This window comes from Barbus barbus (assembly GCF_936440315.1).
Source record: "Barbus barbus genome assembly, chromosome: 45".
Classification (NCBI taxonomy): Eukaryota; Metazoa; Chordata; class Actinopteri; order Cypriniformes; family Cyprinidae; genus Barbus; species Barbus barbus.
Genome location: NC_136723.1, coordinates 2,540,421 through 2,562,614, shown reverse-complemented (window position 1 = coordinate 2,562,614; position 22,194 = coordinate 2,540,421). Strand labels below are relative to the sequence as shown.

Here is a 22,194-nt window from a genome sequence, read left to right as displayed (position 1 = left end):
ATTTTTGAAAACTCTTTAACATAAGTTTGCAAGGCATTTCCTGCTTGATGCTGGAATGGAAGTCTGTAGTTTATCCATGTTTATATGACGCTGTGATACTATCTCGCTGGGGCTTCATGTGGCCCCGGATGTTAGATGTATCAAGGGTGTAATTAGTACTGATCCATGATGGTTTACATACTTGGGCTGTTTGATGTCAGCAGTGTTGGGAGGTGCAGTGTTACAGCATGAGCCGATCGCTGGCTGATAGAGGGACAGCGAGGGCCTGATATCACAGATAAACACCTTTCTAGAGTCACAGTACTGGATAGCACAGAGTCACTCTGAAAGCTCAACTGGAGTGGCTGGAGTTTCTGCTGGTATGCTTATAGTGCTTATAAATGCAACTCCTTTAGACCAGAGAACTGACAACTGAGAAGCTGCTGCCCTACTGTATATGGCAACATGTAAACTGTCTACTGTCTATATGCTAGCTGTTTTTTTAGCAAAACAAAAAGGCACTCGTTCACAAAATAGTGCAGGCAATCACTGAAAATAGAGATGCACGACCATGATTTTTCCAGATTTTTTACAAGGCCTTTTCTGATAAGGACTGCTGTTTTTTTTTTTAAGCAAGAGACAAGAAAGAATGAAAGAGTCCATGAACAAGATTTGCTCTATTACAGGCTAAACTATCTTTAAATAAAAATAGCCATTTGAAATTAGAGGCAACCACTGCATTTGAGACTATTCATCACAGTGCTTATAAACACTACTTTAATAAGCATTATACAGAGGTACGATGAAAAGAAAATATCATCAAAACTTTTCAGACGACGGTTCCTTTCAGAGATGCCTTCAACTGAAAGAAAACTAAAATTCATCCAATTACTGTCCGTTTCCGATTGATGGCCGGACAACTGGTGGCCCTCTAATTAAAAAGGTTCTCATTTTCATAATTCAAGGCTGTTATGTGTGATTTTCTGATGTTGGTAGTTTGACTTCTCAAAGAGCGTGGTGCTTTCAAAACATCAAATGTGTTTGCATGAGTGATTCAGCAAGTCAGCTTCTGCCCTTATCAGTTTTACTAGAGAAATAAGTAACCTGATCTGAAAAAGCAAGCTGAAAACAAGCAGCCCCTAGTTATGGGTGGTCATGCATAATCGTGTTTATCCCTTGAACAGTTATAGTCTCGTTCAGAAAGTCCTCCTACTACCCCACCCGGCACATTATTGAAGGACCAAATGACACTGAATTAAAATAGTGATTTTTATTGTCCCCTCATAAGAATTTCAAACATATACTTAGATAGCCAACTACTTTCCCTGGCATTATATAAATAATGTATTATTTATAAATATAACATGTATGCATTGATGGCTATGAATTTACTTGCAAAATTTCTAACTGTTGAATCAAAAGCAGCTTGTAATGACATAAAGATGTCAAATGAAATTGTTTCAGGTGTCAAAATAGACTGGTAAGATCAGTTGGTGGGTTCAGTAATGTTGCTAGTCACAAATCTATAATCAACTTCTCGAAAAACAAGCCCAAAGTCATTTATAATAAGAGGATTTGGCAGCTCTGGCCTTTATCAATGGTTCTGAGTGGGTGGGGCCTCCAGTTTGTCTGACCAATAGAAACCTAGGGGTGGAGCTAAATTAAATGGTGGTAAGGTAAGAGTGTTTGGGAAACATGATTGGAAACAATGCATTTAATACAGTATTTATGAAGTCCACTAAGTTAATTCTAAAGCCATAGACATCACTGGCTACAAATAGCTGCTCGCATAAAGTTCAAGGCTTTAGAGTTTGCCTACAAAACCACCTCTGGCTCTGCACCCCTTTAACTAAATTCATTACTTTAGACTTATGTGCCTCTAGAAGCTTGCGTTCTGCAAGTGAACGTCGCTTTATTGTTCATCCCAAAGAGGCACAAAATGACTTTCACAGACTTTTAAACTAAATGTTCCCTCCTGGTGGAATGACCTGCCTAACTCAATCTGAGCTGCAGAGTCCTTAGCCATCTTCAAGAATCAGCTAAAAACACATCTCTTCCATCTTTATTTGACCCTCTAACTCTCTATTCTAATTCTATTCTTTAAAAAAATAAAAGACTTGCACTCTGTTCATTTACTAACTGCTTGTCTATTAGAGAAGCTAGTGTTAGTTTTTTTTGAGAAAACAAGCAGTTAGTAAATGAATAGAGTGCAAGTCTTTTTTTAAAGAATAGAATTAGAATTTAGTTTTTTATCTATTTGCTTTCTTTTTATTTATTACACAATTAACAATAAGCAAAAAAGGCCTCTAACACCAGCTTGCTCTATTCTTTTTCTATTCTATCTGTTTTCTTTTAATTGATTATATAAAAAAACTTTGCTAGTGTACTGCGTTAAGCTAACTGAGACTTGTTATAGCACTTGCGTATCATTACTCTTTTGTTGGTTTTGATTGCTTCCATTGTCCTCATTTGTAAAAGTCTGCTAAATGAACAAAACTAATTTGAAATCACTGTCCAATCCTCACTGTGCAAGTACACAATTGCTTGTCCAACACATGGTGGTAAACAAAACTCAGAGCTGGACTGTGGATTGTGGATTTTTATTTTTTTTCTAGCCACAGTCATCTTTGGTTTGCTCACTTGGGGCTTAAATCCTATAACTAGTATCCCAATAATCTCGTTCCTTCCAGTGGAAGTTTATATCTGAGCAACCGCTCCATGTCACGAGCCCTCAACAGAGCACCGGGTCACATTATTGAGTTCAAGCAGAAGGGAAGTAAAGTCAAAACTGTTGACATAACTGACCGCTTCTCAATGGATCCTCTGTGCGTGACCTGAGAGACCTCGTTGTCAGACTCAGTTGTCCCTGACACCCTTAAAGAATGAGTGCTTGTGTCTGTGTCCAAACAGAAAGTGTTTCGAATAGTGAGTGTTTTGTTATTATCAGAACATGTTCATTGCACAAAGGCTGCTTATTCTTCACAGGTCAAAATAATTTTGTGCAGCAAAAGACAGAAATCTATAGATGTAGTGTCTATGGCAGATTTAAGGCCATGACACCAAGCTGAGCGTCTGTTCGCCTTGTTTCTGCATCATTGAAAGCTTTGAAAATGGTAAGCAACTGCGACATTGATTATGGTTTATATATATATATATATATATATATATATATACAGTGCCCTCTATAAGTATTGGAACAGTAAAGACAAAATTGCTCTGTTGGCTGTGGAGTCAAGACATTTGCAAATATGATTAAAAGATGAATATGAGACAAAACTACAGAATGTCACATTTTATTATTAGCCGTTTCAACACATACATGTTTTAACAAATAAAAAGAACAGCACTTTTAGAGTTCATCCCACTCATTGATGTGAGCATAAGTATTGGGACAGTTGAACATAAGGCAGATATAAAAGATTAAAAGCTATTATTTAGTTGCAGATCCCTTGCACACAATCACAGCAGTGAGTCTGTGACCCATAGACATCACCAGACTCTTGCTCTCATCCTTTGAAATACTTTTCCCAGCCTTTAATGCAGCCAATCCCAATTGTTGCTTGTTTTGGGGAGTTTCTGCCTTTCCTCTCCTCTTCAGCTGGTGAAATTCATGTTCAATCAGATTTAAATCTGGAGATTGACTTGGGCAATCTAAGACTTTCCATTTCTTTGCTCTTATAAACTCCTTGACTGAACTGGCAGGGTGTTTTGGGTCATTGTCCTGATGCAATATGAAGCACTTCCCAATGAATCTGGTGGCATTTTCTTGAATATTGGTAGGCAAGATGGTTTTGAACCCTTCCAAATTCATTCTGCTACTGTCATCATACATTAAGTCATCAGTAAAGTTGAGAGGGCCTGTTCCAGAGACAGCCATGCATGCCCATGCCATGACACCACCTCCACCATGCTTTACAGATGAGGCTGTATGCTTGGGATCATTGCAGTTCACTTTTTTTCTCCACATTAGTGCTTTCCCATCACTTAGATAAAGGTTCATCTTTGTCTCATCGGTCCATAAACACAGTTCCAAAACTCTTCTGGCTCACCTTTGTGCTTTTTTGCAAACTCTAATCTTGTCTTTCTATGTTTGGTGCTGGTCAGAGGTTTGCATCTTGCTGTGTAGCATCTGTAATTCTGTGTCAAAGTCTCCTGAGGACAGTAGATTGTCAGAGCATCACCCCAGCTTTCTGGAAGTTGTTGGTGATTTTACAGACACGTCTTTTAGGATTCATTTTCACAGCTTTTATGATTTGTCTGTCATCAACTACTGTTGTTTTCTCAGCCGATCAGGTCGTTGTTGGTTGCTGGTGTCGCTGGTGGTTTCCAAACTCTTGATTTCTCCATGCCCTTTGTTTTTGCTAGAGCTCTAATTGACTTCCTCTTTTCTTTTAGCATCAAAATTGCTTGCTTTTCTCTCAAAGTCAGCTCCCTCATCTTCATCTTCATCCTGGTTTGTGTGTGTCATCATCGAATGCAAGATTCAGAATACAGAAGTAATGTATATAACTGATACGACACATTCCCTGCTTTTAATATCTGAAGAATTAATGCAACAGGACACAGCTGATCACTTAGAAAGACCTGTGAGGAAACTGCTCCAATACTTATGCTCACATCAGATAGAGGGATGAACTCTAAAAGTGCTGAACTTCTTAGCTGGTAAAACATCTATGTGTTGAAACTGCCAATAATAAAATGTGACATTCTGTAGTTTCGTCTCATATTAATCTTTTAATCATATTTGCAAATGTCTTGACTCCACAGCCAACAGAGCAATTTTGTCTTTACTGTTCCAATACTTTTGGAGGGCACTGTATAAACACACACAGTCCTATCTCTTTTGGTTTCAGTTTTTGATTAATGAATATAGACCACTGCTACCTGCTGATATGGAGTCATCTCCTCTCAAACAGATGCAGAATGCTTGTTGCCCATTGGCTGTAGTCTTTGTGGTGTGGTCAAGCACAAATGTTTTGCACAGATGCAGGCGACATGATCTAAAATGTGTAATAACAACAAAAAAAAAAAAGTATTTATTTATTTATTTTTTATTTTTTGGTGTGTCTGGCCAAGTAACTAGTAAAGTAACACGTTACTTTTCAATTTATAAGAAATGATCTGAGTTACTTTTTCAAGTAGGTAACTCCAGTTACTTTGTTTGTTCATGTATTGACTGACAGCTCTGGTGTTCTCATGTTGGGAGAAATCAGCAGTAAGTGCAGAGCGTTGTGTGTGGACATGATCTTACTGTAGTTCTAGACTAAATGTGAACATGCATTTACTCACTTTCACAAAATTCGGTATTCCTCAAAATGAATAAAACAATGACATGCAAACTCAGAATATGACGCAAAGCTGCATTAATTAATGTAAATATGTTAAATAATACAAATAACTTTAATGTATTTAATCCCATTTTATCAACCAATGTCTTTACTGCTGACTTTCGATGATCCAATTCAACCTAATAAGCAAAAGTGACTTTAGATAAACAACATTTGTGTTTTGTTTTTTTTTGTGATCGAGACTTAAGTGTTGAACTTCTCCTGCTATTCTTCATGCAATCCAGAATGGGAGCACAGCTGAAAGGTTTCTTTGAGCTTTTTGAATTCAGCCTGAGGCTTACTCATTTTACTTTTGGTGTGAAAGGGCTTTTACATTTGCCAAAAATATCACTTTTTATGTTAAGAAGAAGCAAGCAAGCCCAGCCCAGATGAGAAAAAGTTACACAAAAGCAAAGTAATGCATTGCTTTCCTTAAAAAGTATCGCAATAATGCAATTAATTACTTTTCTTAGGGAATAATGCAATATTGTAATGCATTTGTTTTAAAAGTAGCTTTCCCCAACACTGGTGTCTGGGCCTTTACATGGAACTGAGTTAAAGTATAGAGTTAGAGAACAGAATCAAGGACCAGCACTGGTAAACAGTGGTAACCATGAGTTATTTCCCAGGCCTAGATGCAATATGTGAGTGTCAGTGAGGTCAGACACTGATGATGGGTGATGGGGTCTGCTGGTCCTGTTCATCCCAAAGCTGTTCAGTGAGGTTCTGGTCTGGATTTGTGCAAGTCAGTCAATTTCTACCACACCAGACTCATTTCTATATGCTGGAACAGAAAAGGACACTTGGCTATATAATGTATTTAATAAATAAACACTCAAGGGGTTCTGAGCCACGCAGTTCAGTCCATAGCTGCAGTATTATATTAGCACCACTCACTGATAGCGATGGTATGAACTGGAATAAGACAGCTGCATATTTTGTCAGTGACTTAGAAACCGTATTGAAACTGCTGGGAGTGACATTCTGTGAACAGGGACTTTCAGACTGGGAGCTCATTGTATCGTCAGAGAAACACTGAGCATTTGCTAAAGTCAGCAGTGTCCTATCTGAAATAGAGCAAATGTGAGATGGCTGGTGCGTTATGCAAATGTGTTCTCACCAGAACTAGTTCACGTAATGAGCCCTGATGCTCTTTTCACAGCTCTATCACAGTTTGACCCATTTCTTTATTTTAAGACAGTCTGTTTCTCAAATAGTATTCAGCCTCATATCTGCAGCAGCAGGTTAATTTCTGTCCTCATTTTCTGAACTAAAATTTATGTAAGTTTTCATAATATGAGGGCTAATTTTGATGTCCATTCTGTCTTTGGGAAAGTTACTTTTATAAGTAGGTAATGCATTACAAAATTGCGTTATTCCCTAAAAATGTAACTAAGTAGTTACTTTTTATGGAAAGCAATGCGTTGCATTATTTGTGCTTTACTTTTTCTCACATGGGCTGGGCTTGCTAACAAAACTGCATACTGAAAGACAACACTCTCAACATTTTCAGGTGACATACTAAATGCAGATGTTCATTTCAGTGTGCTTCTTTAGTAGTATGCAAATACTCGTGCTAAGTGTTTGTCTTGAATCTTCCACATAAGCACAGGTCCTGAAACACATAGCTCATAGTTATGAAAACTTTTTAATTATTTAACATGAATGGACAGACTGGAAGCGTCATCAGTAGTACTGTGAGAAAAACAGAGCAAATAGTCACATGTTATAGTCTTACAATACTTCCTTTTATATAAACCTGACGACTTAGTGGATATATGCAGATGATCTGAACTGACTCCGCTATAAAGATTTTGCTCTAAGTTTTAGTCGACTGCAGGATGCAGGTATGAATACTTATGAATCATTTTCATCACTTTTGATAAATGAGCTTTGTCTGGTGTCATATACAGTGTTGGGGAGGAACTAGTTACATGTAGCGGTATTACTTAATTACCAAATAAATTTAACTAATCTGCTACAGTTACTTCTGAAATTGTTAATGATTACAAAGGGGGTTACATCTGATATGTTTTACACACATATGATTGATTTCTTTCCCAAATTGCATCCCCTTACCAAAAAGTAGTGTACTTCAAATTTATTTTATACTTTGTGTAGTAAGTATTTAAATATCTGCGTACTAGTAGTATACTTGTAAGTGTACTATTTCAATACTCCTTAAGGATTAAATTGGTCCACTTTCTAGTATATAAAGTATACTTTTAAGTATACTTTAAGTATAACAGTAGTAAACTTTGTGTACACAACTAGTTTACATCAATATTTTTAGCTTGCACTGCAATTATACTAAAAGTGAACTTATAGGTATACTGATAGTTTACTAATTAAATACTTGTAGTAGCATTTTTAGTACACTTTGAAGTATAGTCTCAGTAAACTTTTATACTGTAAGTATACTCATAGTTTTTTTTAAGTGAACTTTACATCATATTTTAAGCATACTATATGTCCCTATTAGGTATTAATTTGTTTATATTTTGTTATATGAATATCTAAACATACAAAACATCAAAAGAAAGAACAGGGTATCTGCTTGTAAACACATTTTATTCTAACTTCTTGCATTCTTTTTTTTTTAAACACTTGAATGTGGATAAGTTTCATAAATAAATAAACATAATTTTGAACAAAAAGCTGAAGAAAGACTATGATTTGGATTCAGAATGATAATCAAAACGTAGATGGAGTCGATCAACACCTCAAAAGCTTGACAGTCTTTATTACCTCTTCATTGGTCGACATTTTATTCATAACTTTACACAGTTTTGATGCTGTTTTACATCTGATAATCGTGTCGGATTACATGTTTTTTTATTTAATTTTATTTTCAGTAACAACAGGGGAACAGAGTCAAAGTACAATACGACAACAGTATAAAAATAGATTACATGTGGAAGCATCTGTTGTTTCGGTTTCTTGTGGAAAATCTGTACAGAAGATAACCCCCTACCATTTAACACTGAAAACATGGATTCTAGCACAGGTATAGCTCAAATATATTTAGACTTTTATAAGTATAAGTCAAGTATACTTAAATGTCATTTTAAGTATATTTCTGAGAAGTACATAAAGCCCATTTCTGAGAAGTACATGAAAAGTAGACTAAAAGTATACTTTCCTATATTTTTTGTTTAAAAGAAGTATACTAATAGGACACATGTTTCAGGAGTTCAGGACACATGCTTATTCCATAACTGTTTTATTTTGTATTTGGGCAAATGTATATGCTTTATTTTTTAAGATGAACTGTTTTTCAAGGCATTGTTAGATGCCGGTGTTTTCTGTCATAGCAATGCAAAGATTTGATTTCAAAAACTGCATCATAACTATCAAACGCTTTCTTGTTTCTTGTTAACCTCAGAATGACCTCAAAGTAAAAAAGAGGTGCTTAAGTCTGATTTTGTGATGGCAGTGCTTTAAATTAAATGATTACAATCTTAATTCAAGTGATGAAGGATTTCTAAAGTCTGCCAGTAATCAGTGTTGAGCACTACTGTAAGGTTAGCCCTGCCTGCTGTAAATATTGGAAAATGATTGACAGTTGAATACATCCATTAGAAATTTAGAAATGTAATCAAATGTAATCAGTTACATTACTTTATTAAAGTATTAGAAATAGTTACACTACTTATTACATGTAACTTGTAATCTGTAACCTATTACATTTCCAAAGCAACCTTCCCAACACTGGTCATATATCATTAAATACTGTCGCAGGTTTAGAGGTGTGTTGGATTTTAAGGTTTAAGATGTCCAACATTCAGTGCATTGTGTTTTCATTTCTATTATTATAGTTGGCTGCTTTGAATGGCTGCAGTCAATGTTCCCTTTGATTTTAGCAGCCATTTCCTGGACGTTGAGTTTAATAACAGGGGTGTCATGTGAATTTGACTGGTGCTGGCATCCAGGAGAACACCCAGCTTTTGTGTCTAGTCCATCAGGTTTGGGCTTTACAACAAGCAGTAATGAGTTATGAGTTATGCTGATATAGTCTGTATGTTGCCAGCCAAGCAAAGGTCCCACTCTTTCAATCGTTTTTCAGAACTTCCTGCTGTTTTGCCAATGTTCCTACATAACGTGGCTATGGTAAAGCACTTCACAAAGCACAAATCCCAACCGTGCTCCTTGAGGACTATTGTACCTTCCTGCTGACTTCAGTTCCAGCCCTGCTCCTACACACCTGCCTGTGTTTCTCAAGTAATCCTTAAGACCTTGATGAGCTGGTTCAGGTGGGTTTGATTAGGGTTGGAGCTGAACTGTAGGAAGCTAGCGCTCCAGGAGCAGGGTTGGCCCTCAATGCTTTAAAGAGACTTTAACTGCTGCTCATTGAATTGTGACTCATTTCAATAGAGTGCTGCAGGGATGACTTATTTTTGTTTGCCAAAAACTGGAAATGAGTTGGCCTTTTAGCACTTACAGTCAGAGCTGGGTATATTACTTACAAATTGTAATCTGTTACTGATTCCAAATTACATGACAAAAATTGTAGTTAGAAGTCAGCTTTATTGCCAAGTATACTTGTGCATGCAAGGAATTTGTTTTAGTTATTTATCATCAGACTACTTTTAGATTACTTTTGACCTATCTCGTTTTTCACATTGATTTACGTAAATAAGATAATCTTGTATCATATCGATATAAAAATACAAAGAATAAGAAAATATTCCATTTGTCATTATCAACAACATGAAGTGCATTACGTCTGTTCAATGAAAAGCTGATAATTAATGAAATCATTAAAATACATACTTCCAAAGTAATACATGGTAAAATAACCGACTGAGTGATAATTCAAATAAAAATGTATGTGTTCATCAGTGGTTGATGCAATATTGAAACATTTCTTAAACCTGAAATTATTTTTTGTCAATCAAAATGTGTCAAATGTGTAGCCACCTGACTAATGACTGATCTCTGTGTGAATGTCCACAAAACTGGAAGACTTTCTGAGTGTAAGCAGTAGGTTTTTTAGAAAGGAACGTTTAAAAGATGAAAAAAGGAATTAGGGAGAATCAATAAATGATGACTAATTTATTGCTATTGTGTGAATAACATGTAATTAACTGTAGTCTGATTACGAGTACTTTAAAATGTAATTTCATCTGCAAGTACTTAATTTTTGGAATCTGATTACGTAATCCAGATGATGTGTAATCAGTTACTACCCAGCTCTGCTTACAGTTCCCTCGTCCTAAAATCAATGTTTTTTGAATGGGTTTTTGGTTGATTGTCAAAAAGGTGGAAATACACTGTGCAATTTCAGCAATGTTTTTGTTAAATACCAACTCTCACTGTACTAGTTAATTGCATGCGATGTCAAGACAAAGCTCACGGTTTATGTGCTCACACTATCCGTAACCTGAAACCTGAAAGTGTGGCTATTTCAGAAAAAAGGAATATGTTTTCCAGGGAGAATCCCCGTGTGGCCATGGTTTAATTTCTGCTTTCACGCAGGCTCGACTCAAAAAAAAGAGTCCTACGACTCAGAAATCAGCTCAAAAGAGAAATCACACAGTGTATGCCCAGCTTAAAATAAGGTCTGTGGTTAACACAAGCTCAATACATTTTCATATCATAAAATACATCAGTTATAGCATCTTGTGATTTTTTTTTAAGCTTTAACTCAAAAATGTTCTTGAAGATTGTGGTTGCTTACAAGTAGCTATATGGAACTGCAGAGATGTTTAAACGCTTTCACAGCCTCATTTGGTTTATAAACACACACCCTTGCAAACTATTCTAATGCAAACTTTAAGGGAACCAACTGAAATAAAGATTGAAGGAGTTGTCAAAAGTTATGCAACCGTGATGTAGTTCATTTATAGCCGTATAGCTTCTTCTGGCGATTACTTAGGCTTCCAAATTTATAAAAATTTTGTTCATTTGTGAAGATTATTATGACAATCATCTAAGAATTTAAGTTTTTTGGTCAACAGAGCTTATTTTCTGCAATAACCCAAAAGCCAATGGAACAATCGTTTTGGGTTTTTGTTAGTGGAACAAGGTGTTACTTAAGAGGACTGGAGGCAGAGAGAGAAGGTACAAAGGTAAGTTTATTTGACCAACAGGTGAGAAAGGAGCGTGATGGCAGGTGAGTGAAACCACTTGAGAGTTCTCAGAGTTAATCTTCGGAGTTTGAACTTGTAACTTGTCCTTCACAGGAGGAGCGGGGATCACAGGAAACCTGAGGCGACACACACCGCTGACTCGGAGCAGACACTCAGGAGCAGACGGAGCAGGTATCCTAGAAGTACAGAATGCAGTTAAGCAGGTTACCAGGTAAGTATACTGAATGTCAAGGTTTCCTAAGGCTGTGGTAGTTTTAGCAGTCCAACTTTGAAAGAACGAGACCGGACATCGAGTGTTTGGCGGTGTGGGTCTTTATGGGGAGTGGTGACGAGGAGCGTGACGAGGAGCAGGTGAGTGTAATCAGAACACAGGTGAGAGTGATCGCTGTGATTGTGTGGTGGCAGAGCCTGGGACACAGGCTGGATCCAGGGACTCGGGAAGTCGTGGCGGGACTGGAGACTCGGGAGGCCATGGCGGGACTGAAGACTCGGGAGGCCATGGCGGATCAGGGAGCTTGGATGGCCATGGCTGATCAGGGAGCTTGGATGGTCCTGGCGGATCAGGGAGCTTGGATGGTCCTGGCGGATCAGGGAGCTTGGATGGTCCTGGCGGATCAGGGAGCTTGGATGGTCCTGGCGGATCAGGGAGCTTGGATGGTCCTGGCGGATCAGGGAGCTTGGATGGCCATGCCGGATCAGGGAGCTTGGATGGCCATGCCGGATCAGGGAGCTCTGTGGCCTTGGCCTCTGGCCCGGCCACCCAGGCCGTGGCTATATAGCCCCCCCCAAAAAAATTATTGGGGAAGTTCCCTGTGAGACTATCTGGAGGAGCAGGCTCTGTGGGGCGCTCTGGAGGAGCTGGACCGATCCAGTGGAGACACCGGAGGGTGTTCTTGAAGCGCGGACTCTTGGGGGCGCTCGGACAGCACGGACTCCCGGGGATTGGGAACAGCACTCCTGGCCGGGGTCTGAGAACTGGATTCTCGGGATTCGGGACCGGCACTCCTGGCCGTGGCTTGAGAACTGGATTCTCGGGGTTCGGGATCGGCACTCCTGGTCGTAGTCTGGAAACTGGATTCGGGGTCGGCACTCCTGGCCGTGGTCTGGGAACTGGATTCTTGGGATTCGGGGTCGGCACTCCTGGCCGTGGTCTGGGAACTGGATTCTTGGGATTCGGGATCGGCACTCCTGGCCGAGGCTTGAGAACTGGATTCTCGGGGTTCGGGATCGGCACTCCTGGCCGTGAGTCTGGGAACTGGATTCTCGGGATTCGGGATCGGCCCTCCTGGCCGTGGTCTGAGAACTGGATTCTCGGGGATCGGGATCGGCACTCCTGGCCGAGGCTTGCGAACTGGATTCTCTTTTTTTTTTTTTTTTTTTTTTTTTTGGCCTGTCAGTAACACAGATAACACATGACAGTACGTATGTGTAGTTATGCTATCATCATTCACAGCCTTTTTTTTTTTTTTTTTTATATATTATTTTTTTTTTATTAATTAATTAATTAAATTTTATATACCCTTTTATTTAACCATACTATGACCGACAAGACCAGGGGACAGAGAAAACAAGAGAGAGAAAAAAAAAAAAAAAAAAAAAATAATAATAATAATAATAATAATAATAAAAAAATAATAATTATAATTATAATGATAATAATAAAAATAATAATAATAATAAAAAAAAAAAAAAGGAATTAGAAAAAAAAACAAAAAAAAACAAAAAAAAAATTGTGGATAAAGTCAACAGAGAAGGGGGAGAGAGAGAGAGGAAAAAAAAGAGAATGGGGGATAGAGAGAGAGAGGAAAAAACAAAACAAAAAAAAAAAAAACAGACAATTTGCTTCGATACCTGCTGACAAAAAGAGAAAACAACAGAAGACACAACAGAAGACACAACATCAGAGAAACTGCAGCAACAACCAACATCTGTATGAATCACCATAAATTCTAAATGTTAAATGTTATTGAGCAACACGCATAACTAATATTACAAAATAAGTTTTGAAGCAACAGCAGATCAGAACAATGTGTGTCTGTGAGCACCCGTTTTTACACCAATGTGAATGCTTGAGTGTACACCTGTGTGTGTGAGCGCGCTTGTGTTCATAAGGTTCCTCCATGTAAATGTTTAATAGTGTGTGTGTGGGGAACAACAGCCCCATCCCGCAAGGCATGAAGCAGGCATGGAAGAGACCCAGGCCCCAAACATCCGGAGGCCCCCCAGGGCACGGGACCCCCAGGGGAACCACCGCAGGGACAACTGCGGCCCCCACCCAGAAAAGGGCAGAGGAGAGCCCGAAGGTGGGACATCCGACAGCCACAGTGTAGACACCCCAGGGTGCCGTGGCGGCAAGCCCGCAGGCTCCGCCGGCAGCCGACCACACCAGGGCAGACCGAGCCCTGGGCCCGGAGATCCAAGGGCCCCCCACCCCCCAACCGGGGCCCAGCAAGGCCAGTAGGGCCAGGCCCCGCCAAGCGACCGCCGAGAGTGGGCCAGCGCTCACCCGAGCATCCTGCCCCGGCGCGAGAAACCACCAATGCACCGGCGGCATCCTCCACCGGCAGGGCATGGTGGTGGGGTGGGGGTCGACTGAGATGATGAGTGAGGTGGAGTCTAAGGCCCGACCTGACACATAGACGTAGACGAACAAGCACACATATACACAAGCATACGTTCCCACCCTCATGCACGCAACGAATATTCTCACCCTCGCCCCACATGTAGACACACAAAAATGGACATGGTACCCACACTCACACTCCCTATATGCACTCTATACTCCTAGATCCAGGCACCACCACCCCCAGAGGGGTAATCAGCGCCCGATCCCGGAGCTGAACCCCCTTCGCTCTGGCGTGGGGACAGGAAGACCACCCCGGTCCCCGCAGCAGCAGAGAAGACCACCAGCCCAGACCCCGACCGGGCGGCCAGCTCATCCTCGCAGCCCCCGGCCCCGGACAGAGAACAGAGAACAGGGGTGTGAGATAAAAAAAAAAAAAAAAAAAAAAAAAAGAGACCCCATGCTTCACCTCACCCGCTCAAATGTAGTGTTGGTGTGTGTTGTTCTAAGGTGCTTTAAAACAGGGGTGCTTTAAAACAGGGGAGGGGCACCCTCCACAAGCTTGTGTCAGCTCGTCCCCTCCCTAGAGCCCTCAATGTCTATGTGCAACTTAAAATTGAGAAGTGGGCACTGGCACCAGAGGGAAGGCTGAATGAACAGACCGCCCTCCGGATGCCATTCAGTGTGCCCACCCCCAAGGCCCTATATGTATGTGTCATGTGACAGTAAGTAATGAGAATGTCTAAGCTGTAATGTGTGATTGAGATGCAGGTGGCCACGAGGAGACAGAGGAGTACCACCTCCCCCGCATCCCAGCGACACACCCGCACCTCAAAACCCTACCTATGTGTTGGTGTGATGGAGCGGGAGAAGTGAAGCCTTAGGGATGGGGAGGAAAGCATCAGAGGGGGCAAAATACCCCCCCCTTCGGAGCCAGCTCCCCCGCTGACCCCCATAGGCATCCCCGTTACCCCAAATCTGCCCAGGGCGGGGGGCCCAGGCCCATCCAGACCAGGGCCCATGGCAGCCCGGGGCGGCCCACCAGACCCCACAGCAGAGGAAAAACTACCCCACCCCATCACTCATTCAACTCCCAGACTACATAAGACAATAAGACACCCAGGTTAGGCCCGTTTTCCCTGCCTCTATTGGATCCCCCCCGCGGAGGCACCGATGCATCGAAGACCCCCACACCAGGGCCGGGCCCAAGCGCATGCACCAACCCATGCTCCCGGCGGCACACCAACCAGATTCTCGCGAACTGGATTCTCGGTGTTCGGGATCGGCACTCCTGGCCGTGGTCTGGGAACTGGATTCGGGATCGGCACTCCTGGCCGTGGTCTGGGAACTGGATTCTCGGGATTCAGGATCGGCCCTCCTGGCCGTGGTCTGAGAACTGGATTCTCGGGGATCGGGATCGGCACTCCTGGCCGTGGTCTGAGAATTGGATTCGGGATCGGCACTCCTGGCTGTGACTTGAGAACTGGATTCTCAGGGTTCGGGATCAGCACTCCTGGCCGTGGTCTGGGAACTGGATTCTCGGGGTTCGGGATCGGCACTCCTGGCTGTAGTCTGGGAACTGGATTCTCGGGATTGGCACTCCTGGCCGTAGTCTGGGAACTGGATTCTCGGGGATCGGCACTCCTGGCTGTGACCTGAGAACTGGATTCTTAGGGTTCGGGATGCGCAGATTCTCTGGGGTGCTCGGGAAGCGTGGTTTCCCGGGGGCGCTCGGGGAGCACGGATTCGCATGTCGCGGGTGGCGGAATCTTCCTCACTGGTGGCTGGACTGCAGGAACCTCCTCTACAGTATAAGATGAACCCGCGAGGTGAAGTACACAATTCAGGTACTGTAGTAGGGAGCCCGGGGCAGTGGCAGGTGGCGCTCGAAGCAGGTAGTTATCCAGACCGCCTCAGAAGACGGCCCTAAATTTCCCATCCGTCAATGATACGTAGGGGTAGAAATCCTCTACATAATCTTCAATGGGGCGGCCGTCCTGAGATATCTGGAGCAATTCATCCTCGGGAGACTGGTAGATGCAGTCCATTATTTGGTGTCGGTCCGGTCTTCTGTTACGTAAGAGGACTGGAGGCAGAGAGAAGGTACAAAGGTAAGTTTATTTGACCAACAGGTGAGAAAGGAGCGTGATGGCAGGTGAGTGAAACCACTTGAGAGTTCTCAGAGTTAATCTTCGGAGTTTGAACTTGTATCTTGTCCTTCACAGGAGGAGCGGGGATCACAGGAAACCTGAGGCGACACACACCGCTGACTCGGAGCAGACACTCGGGATTCAAGGAGCAGACGGAGCAGGTATCCTAGAAGTACAGAATGCAGTTCAGCAGGTTAACAGGTAAGTATACTGAATGTCAAGGTTTCCTAAGGCTGTGGTAGTTTTAGCAGTCCAACTTTGAAAGAACGAGACCGGACATTGAGTGTGTCTTTATGGGGAGCAGTGACGAGGAGCGCGACGAGGAGCAGGTGAGTGTAATCAGAACACAGGTGAGAGTGATCGCTGTGATTGTGTGGTGGCAGAGCCTGGCAGATCTGTGACACAAGGGTCAAAGTCAATGTCAATTTATTTCTAGAGCACAGTTTAAAACAACTTAAAGCTGACCAAAGTGCTTTACATTAATACACATAGAACAACATTCAAAACAAAACAGAGCAAAACTATTTAAAGAGATCTCTACAATAGGTTAAAAGTCAGAGAAAACAGGTGAGTTTTTAACTTAGTCTTAAAATCGGACAATGTTTTTTAGCAGTTCTGATACACAGTGGAAGACTATTCCACAATTTAAAGGCAATCACAGAAAAGGCCCGACCCCCTCTCATTTTTAGTCTTGCCCTATAAGAACAGTGAACAGCCGGGTGATAATAAATTTACATTTACATTTACATTTAGCAGACGCTTTTATCCAAAGCGACTTACAAATGAGCACAATGTAAGCAATCAAAACCAACAAAAGAGCAATAATATGTAAGTGCTGTGACAAGTCTCAGTTAGTTTAACACAGTACACGTAGCAAGGTTTTAAAAAAAATTATAATTTAATAAATAAAATGAAAACAGATAGAAATAGAATAGAAAAAGAATAGAGAAAACTAGTGTTAGAGGCCTTTTTTTTGCTTTTTGTTAATTGTTTAATAAAGAAAAAGAAAACAAATAGATAGAATACAAAAAGATTAGAGAAGCTAGAGTTAGTTTTTTTTTTTTAAAGAATAGAATTAGAATAGAGAGTGCTAGAGTTAGAGGGTCAAATAAAGATGTGTTTTTAGCCGATTCTGGCTAAGCACTCAGATGCTCGGATTGAGTTGGGCAGGTCATATTAAATCATGTTAAAGTGTTCTTCCTTAAAATGAACAATTTCTCAGACTAAAATTATGTGGAAAAAATGCAGTTTTTAATAAATGCAGTTTGGGTGGACCAGTGCCACCCTAGCCCTCATGCTCCTGGGACCTGATCCTTTTGAAACTTGAGCTTTTCTCCCAACACAGAGAGATTGGCCATTCTTACAGGAAATAGGAGATCATCATCATGGAAAGATTTCCTTCCTCTGCGTCCAGCTACAGTCACCCTCCAGGGTCCATCAGTCTCCTACCAGCCCAAGGAAAGAGGTCCCTCTGATTTACCATCTGAAGAGCCAGGGGTCACCTAGACCCGTCTATTCCAGGAGGTGCGCTGAAATATTAGAATATTAAGAATAATTGTATTAACGCTTGCAACCTGTATTGGATTACTGCACTGCTCAAGCTACAGCTCTTCACTGAGAATCAAAACCAGGACAGCTGTCACGGTCCACACTAGATGGGACAGAATTCCCTAATTGGATTTTACGTCAAGGGAATTCTGAAATCATGAGCCAGATGAGTCCTTCTGCCTCACAGGGAAACTCTTCCGCTGGCAGAGTGAGCTTCCTCCATTCAGGAGCGGGATCAGACACTAACGCCAGGGATCCAGGGATCAAACCTAAACTGGGGCCCAAGCCTCTCGTTCTTCCACCGGTTCCTGTGATTCCAGTCATAAACCCCAGCAAGCCGCGGCAGCCGCACACGAGCTGGGTGCATAGTGCCAAACAGAAAGAGGAAGCTGGGGCTCAGAGCAGAGCGAAAGAGAGCCAGAGAGCCCAAAAGACGTCCTTTCTGACTGCTGTCATCGAGCGGACCTCAAAGCTGTATGGATACACACCTGCGCTGCATCCCAGCTCCTCTGGGGAGACTCCTGCTGATATGAAATCACATCTGGATAAGGACGGTGGTGAGGCTTCAACACTGACGGCAGAAGCACAGTGTATTGCAACACAGACGGCCATGGTGCCATCGGCCAGACTTAGACCTGCAGTTCCTGTGAAGGTATATGTGCTTTTATTTATGCTGCTTCTCTGTCATTCATTCACTACACTGGGAATTTAGATATGCGTGTGTGTATATCTGATGGGTTTATGTTGTTTTATGTTTCTTTACTACATACAGTATAACTGATTCTGAGTGACTTGCATGTCTTGGTCTAGTCTGGTCAGTGCTGTTTTAGACTGATTTGAAGAGAGAATCTTTGGGATTTGAGCATGCTTGGTAATGTTTGTCTCTCCACCCAGATGGGCTGATTACAGCTGGTATCTGAATACCTCACATTAAATTGACTAGAACCAATTTTCATCTTCCTACTTTACTTTTGAAATGTTGCTTGTAATATACATATATATTTTAAATAATATCATTACAATATTTCTACCATGCATCTGTCAGAAGTGTGACTATGAGATCTAGTAGCCTAACAAGTATTTTATAAACATAATTTTTGTGTTGAGTGCATTAGTGGAGTCAAGCCATTTTTATAGGTAGACTATAAAGCTCCTTTTATAATCCACATAGTTTCAAAGCAGAATTGTCCTAATTACAATATAAATAAATAAATAAAGAAGCAAATAAAGCTTTTACTAATCACAATATTTTATTTATACAGTATGTAAATAGCAATGCATTTCTTTTATCATTATTGTTTTTGTTATATAATAGATATGGACAAATATTATCAGTTTGGTCACGCCCCTAAACTGTTGATAAAGCCCCGGATGTCCTCGTGAAGATTTCACATCTGGATGAAGATATGAAGAGGCGCGCGCACTCACACACACACACACACACACACACACACACACACACACACACACACAGGACTGTACCAACTGACACTAGACTGAGGGGACGCACACACACACACCGCTGCTCTATAATGAGCTGAAGTGACCGCGGTGATGCTGAACATCCAGCTCTAAATGACCGTTGGTGAATCTAAATCATTCTGTCGGTGAGTCTCATTGTTTGTTGTTGCTTCATTCAGTGTTTTGCAGGATTTAGCAATAACTCGATCCAGGCGCTTTCACTTCTGCTATATTCTCTCTTTATGTGTCACACATGGTTTCAGTTTAAGTCATTTTCTACACGATTGTGTGTGTTTGGTAGAAAACAGTTTAAACATGTTGACTGTTTATTAGCTGCAGTGCTCGTTCACATCTAGTAGTGAAGCTAACAGACTAGCACACAAGATGAGTGAAAACAAACAAATGAGATTCAAACAGTGATGATGATGATGATGATGATGATGATAGTGAGGAAGAGAACATGGTGCGATGCTTTTTTTATTCCTACTGTTTTTCTTCATTCAGGACAGAGCTTTATTGTTGTCTTGTGGCTAGCGAGATGAAGGATGATTTGGGATCCATGTGATGATGCTGTGTGTTTGACCTTAATGCATGTGATAACAGTGTAACTACTAGTGTAATAACAACACTAATAGTGTAAATCAAAGCAGCAGAGCTGCAGTAACAGTGCTGAGTTACCCTCTGTTCAGGCTTTGTGTTCATTGTCTGCTGGTGTTTGGTCAAAGCAGCCGATCAGCTGTGATTGACTGATATTTGCTTGTAAAGCTACAGTACTGCCATGTGTTATCACAGCCCCTGAGGTTTATTGTTTTGGCACAGTGTTTTTTTTGTTTGTATCTCTTCATTAACCGCAATGATGCACCACGTCTTAGAAAATATGATTTTGTCTAAACATTAGGGTTTTGTTCTTACAAAAGTTCCATGATATTACAGTTGTCTTGTGCACATGGCAGAATTGCAATGCTTTTATTGATTGATCGATTGGAAATGTGCAATGGTTGATAGAACTGTGGCTTGACCGGTTATCTTCTGTTTGTTTACTTTAGAGTATAAACAATTTGCCACACTTCACTAAACAAGTCAAATTCTAAACAACTGAATATGATTGAATAACTATGAGAAATTCAACATTAAATGCAAAAATATACTCTGATTATGCTTAAAGCAATGCACAACAATTGTGAAATTTTTTACACCTTTAAAAGTGGATTTTTGAGAGCAATCAGCATAGTGTCAGAAAATGTGCTTAATGTTGGGAAATGTGCTGGTATTGTTTTCCGGCAAAAGTGTTTACATTAAACATAAGTATTAAACATCAATAAACTATTTAATAATCTAATCATATTTGTGACAGGAATGTTCTTATTTTATAGCGTTATTTTATGTTTATGTCTTGTAAAAAATTCAGTAATGCTATAAAATAAGGTTCCATTTGTTAACATAAATTAACAACTAAAGCTGAACTTACAGAAACAGTTGTATTTTTATTAACTAATGTTAACAAAGAATAATATATACTGTAATGTCCATTGTTAATTAATGTTAGTTAATGCATTAACTGTCATTGACTAATGGGATCTTATTGTGAAGTGTTACCAAAAATCTGTATTGCTGAGTACCGGATTTGCTCAAAAGGAATCTGCAGACTGTTTTGGTTTTTAGTGATTTAAGCATTCTGTGAAGTATGCTATGCTAAACTGAGAAAAAATTAATACACTCTGTATTGGTCGATTTTTCAAACTAACCCAAATATTTAATAAACAAAGGAACAGAAAGTGTAAGCACTGGAGTTGAGCGTGTGCCTGTTGGTGTAGTTCTGCCACAGTATTGGGCAAGCTTTGCTGTGTCACAGGAATTCAGGGTTTGTATGCTCTTGCATCATGGTCTCTGGTTACATGCTACGGTTTTTCCCTGCATTGAGATATTGGTAATTTTAGCAGATGATTTCGCATCCACAAGCAACTGACAGTATCCTAATAAGAGGACAGACCCCATGGAGTAAGCTAAAGTTTAATGTCTTGCTCAGGGCACAGTGGTGATTGACGAGCTCAATAACTCTGCATGATTATGGCAAAAATCGTAATACTTGATTATTTCCCTTGACATTGCAATTACAATTCAGTCATTTGGATGAATTGACATTAACAGCAGCAACCGCATGTCATATTTTTATGTAGCTTCACTTCCAAAACAAACTGAGAACTGTATTCCTCAATTCATTGTGTTCTGTTTTTAAACATCGGCAAATCAAGACAATAACTTAATGTCACCGTCACATTGGCCCTTTGAGTGGCATGAAAAACAATCCTGTAAATTTAGGAGCAAAGAAATGTCACTAGAATGTTCTGATAGGTTAGACTGATTTCTGCGTCACCAGTGCTGTTGCATTGTAGTGCACACAATCCATGTGCAGCCCCATTTTTCTGTCTGTGTGTATTTGTGTGTGGAGAGCAATGCATGTGTGAGTCGGGCTGGACGATTAATCGAAAAGTAATCGAAACCGAAAATTTAGAACTAGAGATTGCACTTTTCTTGGCCGATTCCGATTTTTTGGGAGTGTGACCTGCCGATACCGATTTTTCCCGATTCCGATTTTCTTTCTAAGAACTATAATTGACAGCATATACAAACAAAAATCTATGCAAATTTCAATTTACATAATAAAATAAATTATTAAACATTACAATTCCCCCAATCTGGACTAAGTTACAGATTTTCTCTCACTTAAACAACTCTGAAAATAAAGTGCTCTTTGACTGGAAAGAGGAAGAAACGGCTAACGTAAAATTAGTTGCTGTATGTAACAAAACAGATGTAATTTCCCACTGTTTATAAATGGCCATTTTTCCCCCTAACCTTATTAAATGTGTCATCTTTCACATCAAATTCTTACTTGGTTTCAATTATTTCAGTTAGCATAATAAGAAACTGTAGTGTTGTTACTATTCAAATGAAATTAGTAACAATCTTTCCACTGCTGAGGAAACAGAAGCTGCATCTGAAGTGGCATTAGATGCATTTTTCAAGATTCAAGAGTTTTATTTGTCACATACACAATTATACAGAGTATAACC

General features: G+C 40.5%; 1 protein-coding gene across 2 annotated transcripts in view; it reads left to right on the top strand.

The window, feature by feature from the left end:
* The first annotated feature begins 18,063 nt into the window (after positions 1 to 18,063).
* The window catches only part of LOC306864157 (PH and SEC7 domain-containing protein 3-like), a 152,320-nt gene continuing 148,189 nt past the window's right edge, over positions 18,064 to 22,194 (top strand). The window contains exon 1 of one of the 2 annotated variants that reach the window (XM_079407905.1): positions 18,064 to 18,311. In XM_079407905.1, the coding sequence (XP_079264031.1) occupies positions 18,189 to 18,311 (123 nt within the window). In that variant the 5' untranslated portion in view covers positions 18,064 to 18,188. Of the gene's footprint in view, positions 18,312 to 19,032; positions 19,267 to 22,194 lie in introns of those variants that run through there. The other variant, XM_079407906.1, reaches the window with a different exon arrangement.